Genomic DNA, 3884 nt, shown 5'->3' with positions numbered 1-3884 from the left:
CTCTGTCTCTCACCCTCACCACCACCACAATGTGAGTTAGCATGCAGGCACGTAGCACACACACACACACACACACACACACACACACACAGGTAGGACCCTCTCTCACGCATACACACACAGTCACACACACAGATAGTCACACACACACACACACACAGTCACACACACACATAGTCACACACACACACACACACAGCCACTCACACACACCGTCACACACACACACAGTCACACAAACACACAGTCACACACACACACACACATGCAGTCACACACACACACACACACACACACAGTCACTCACACACACACAGTCACACAAACACACAGTCACACACACACACACACACACACACACACACACACACACACACACACACACACACACACACACAGTCACACAAACACACAGTCACACACACACACACACATGCAGTCACACACACACACACACACACACACACAGTCACTCACACACACACAGTCACACAAACACACAGTCACACACACACACACACACACACACACACACACACACACACACAGTCACACACAGTCACACAAACACACAGTCACACACACACACACACACACACACACACACACACACACACAGTCACACAAACACACAGTCACACACACACACAGTCACACACACACATAGTCACACACACACACACACACACAGTCACTCACACACACCGTCACACACACACACAGTCACACAAACACACAGTCACACACACACACACACATGCAGTCACACACACACACACACACACACACACACAGTCACTCACACACACACAGTCACACACACACACACACACACAGTCACACACAGACACACAGACACACAGATAGGTCCATATTGAGAACGGTTAGAACATTGTCTCGGCTGTCTCTGTGTGTTCCAGGGTGGAGGGATCTACACAGCCCTGCCCCAGACTGACCCGTCTGACTGTCTGAGTTGCCAGAACTTCTGCAACAACAACAGGTAATGAGAGAACCAACCAGAGCTTCTTAGGGATTATTATTGGTTTAGTTGGGTTCAGATTAGCTGGTACTTCAGTCTGTTACACATTCACACTCCTTGCATCCACAGTACATTTCCCTTCCCTTCCCTCACCTCCCCTCCCTTCCATCCCCTCTCCTCCCCCCTCCCCTCCTCTCCTCTCCTCACCTCCTCTCCCCTCCCTCCCCCTCCCCCCCTCCCCTCCCTCCCTCCCTCCTCTCCTCACCTCCTCCCCCCCTCCCCTCCTCTCCTCACTCCTCCTATATATTAGGAGGAGTGTTTTGGTAACAGAACAGCACTCAGAGTGTTACTAAGGCCTGATGGGGTCGACCTTTAAGAGCTGGAAGGTTGGCAACAGAACAGCAGTCTGCAGCATGATGTCCCTGTTTGTCCATTCTGAAACATGTCTCATGTTGTTTCCATCTCTCTCTCTCTCTCTCTCTCTCTCTCTCTCTCTCTCTCTCTCTCTCTCTCTCTCTCTCTCTCTCTCTCTCTCTCTCTGTCTCTCTCTGTCTCTCTCTGTCTCTCTCTCTCTCTCTGTTTCTCTCTCTCTCTCTCTCTCTCTCGGAGAGCAGATGTTACACAAAGACCAACGGTACATTCTCCAGTGGCGGCGGTGGCACTCTGCCCCTAATGCAGCGCATGGCATCGTGCCAGCAGCAGGACGGAGGGCTGGGGGGTCTGGGGCTGGAGATGGTTCCTCTGGGCCAGGTCTCTCCTCACTGCCTGGGCCTCCTCCTCCCCGGGGAGAGAGACACAGAGTCTGGGGAGCACGAGGACCAGGACCCAGAGGAGGAGGAGGACGAGGACTCATCTCCGTCCCAGACCTCTTGCTGTCCTCTGAGGGACCACCATCAACAACACTGCCCTGGAGACAACTACACAGGTGTGTGTGTGTGTGTGTGTGTGTGTGTGTGTGTGTGTGTGTGTGTGTGTGTGTGTTGTGGTTAAACTAGTGACCTTTAACCCTTTCTCTTTTCTGCAGCTGATGATGAGCCTGTGGTGTGTGTGGACTCTGAGGCCGTGGTAGTGTGTTGGGAGAGCCTGGCTCTGTCTGATCTAGACCTAAAGGAGAAACCAGTTTGGATCTCTACAGGCAGCCTGACTCTGGCCCTGCAGGGAGACCTGATCCAGCCTATCCCCCAGGAGGTCTGAACACAGCCCACACACAGCCCTCCCGCCTGGGGTACAGAGGAGACGAGGGAGAGGAGGACAACCAGAGAGAACCAGAGAGGAGGAGGAACAGACAAACGTTTGGATAAAAGGGGACCCAGTATGTTCCTAGTCGGAGACTGTGTGTGACATGGTGACAATGTCACTAACCTGACTGGAATACAGCTGGGGCAGAGGAATGGATGGCATGGGAAAGAGAGAGGACAACCAAAATGGAGGATGAATGGAGAGACTGAGGAGGAGGAGGAGGAGGAGGAGGAGGAGGTGGAGGAGGTGGAGGAGGAGAAGGAGACTCAGAACTGAAACTCCAGCCCACCCGACGGAGAGAGGGAGGGAGGACTCCTAAAACAAAAAAAAACAAAAAAACTCTTTAGATTACTTATTTATTTTTTGTAGTAGTAAAATATTATTTCATGTGAATGTATCTATTTTAAAGGCTCAGTGCAGTCAAAAACGTGATTTTCCTGTGTTTTATATATATTTCCACACTGAGATTGGAACAATATTGTGAAATTGTGAAAATGATGACAATGCTCTCTTTTAGTGTAAGAGCTGTATGAAAAGACCGACTGAAATTTCAGCCTGTTTTGATTGGATGGCGTTTCGGCCTGCCTGGTGACATCACCAGGTGGTAAATTAGTTAGTAGACTAATAAGTAAGAGAGTTCCAAACCTCTCGGCCAATAATGGCTAGAGTTCAGTTTTCCCTTCCCCACTCAGACCACTCCCAGACAGTCCTGGCTAAACTTCTTGCTTCAGAAAATGCTATTTTTGCTAAGAAGCTACTGTTGTTTCTTTTTGACCAATCAAAACCAATCACAGTGAGGTACTTAAACCAATCACAGTGAGGTACTTAGTTGTTACCCAGAAATGATTTGACATTGAGATTTAAAAAAAAAACGGCTGCACTGGACCTTTAAGAACAAAACGTTTGTCTTTTATATTATTTATGTATTTTTGGATGAGAAATACTTTTTTTATTTTTGTTGTTGCCTTATCTTTCGTTCGGTGTTCCGCCATACGGTGTGGAGTTTAGACATTGTCTGTGTAAAGTTTTTGTAATAATATAAAGAGAAGATATTTGAAGAGTAAATATTCTACTGTCGTTTTCTTTCTGACATGTTAGAGTGTAATATGAACGACTGGTTGGTTTCACATATAAGCACTCACTCATTAGGGGACCAGGAGTTTATCCTGCAACGAGACCAGACCAGGACAAACTACGACATAGGCCTAGATTCAATCAGATCAAGCATTAGCCGGCGATAGCCCGCGCCCGCAGAGCGGAGATGGAACTACTCAGGATCTGTAATAAATCGGGATCTGTAATAGATCTGGATCTGTAATAAATCTGGATCTGTAATAGATCTGGATCTGTAATAAATCTGGATCTGTAATAGATCTGGATCTGTAATAAATCTGGATCTGTAATAGATCTGGATCTGTAATAGATCTGGATCTGTAATAAATCGGTGAGCAGCTGCTCTTGTGATCATTGTCACGAAGCCACACCCATCCCTCCCTGTTAGAAGTTCAGAAGGAGAAGGTGTAGGCTACAGTATAATAATAATACAATAATACAATATATAGAAATAATGACGGAACGATGAGGATATTTATCAGCCTATTTGAGGTGTAGATTCTAATTTGTAAACAAGGATTTCTCTTAATGTGTCACAGCCAATGGCAATGTC

The 3884-nt window shown here is 47.4% G+C and overlaps 1 protein-coding gene across 1 annotated transcript in view; it reads left to right on the top strand.

Moving 5' to 3' along the window:
• cdon (cell adhesion associated, oncogene regulated) overlaps window positions 1-2706 on the top strand; it is a 136152-nt gene extending 133446 nt beyond the window's left edge. The window contains exons 17-20 of the mRNA XM_041878202.2: window positions 1-31; window positions 921-1000; window positions 1594-1904; window positions 2004-2706. The exon at window positions 1-31 is cut by the window's left edge and continues 229 nt beyond it. Of these exons, the coding sequence (XP_041734136.2) occupies window positions 1-31; window positions 921-1000; window positions 1594-1904; window positions 2004-2173 (592 nt within the window). The 3' untranslated portion in view covers window positions 2174-2706. The remainder of the gene's footprint in view (window positions 32-920; window positions 1001-1593; window positions 1905-2003) is intronic.
• The last annotated feature ends 1178 nt before the right edge of the window (window positions 2707-3884 follow it).

The sequence above is a fragment of the Coregonus clupeaformis genome, chromosome 6 (genome assembly GCF_020615455.1).
Source record: "Coregonus clupeaformis isolate EN_2021a chromosome 6, ASM2061545v1, whole genome shotgun sequence".
Taxonomy (NCBI): Eukaryota; Metazoa; Chordata; class Actinopteri; order Salmoniformes; family Salmonidae; genus Coregonus; species Coregonus clupeaformis.
The sequence above is the reverse complement of the archived record's forward strand: the minus strand, read 5'-3'. Positions and strand labels throughout refer to the sequence as shown.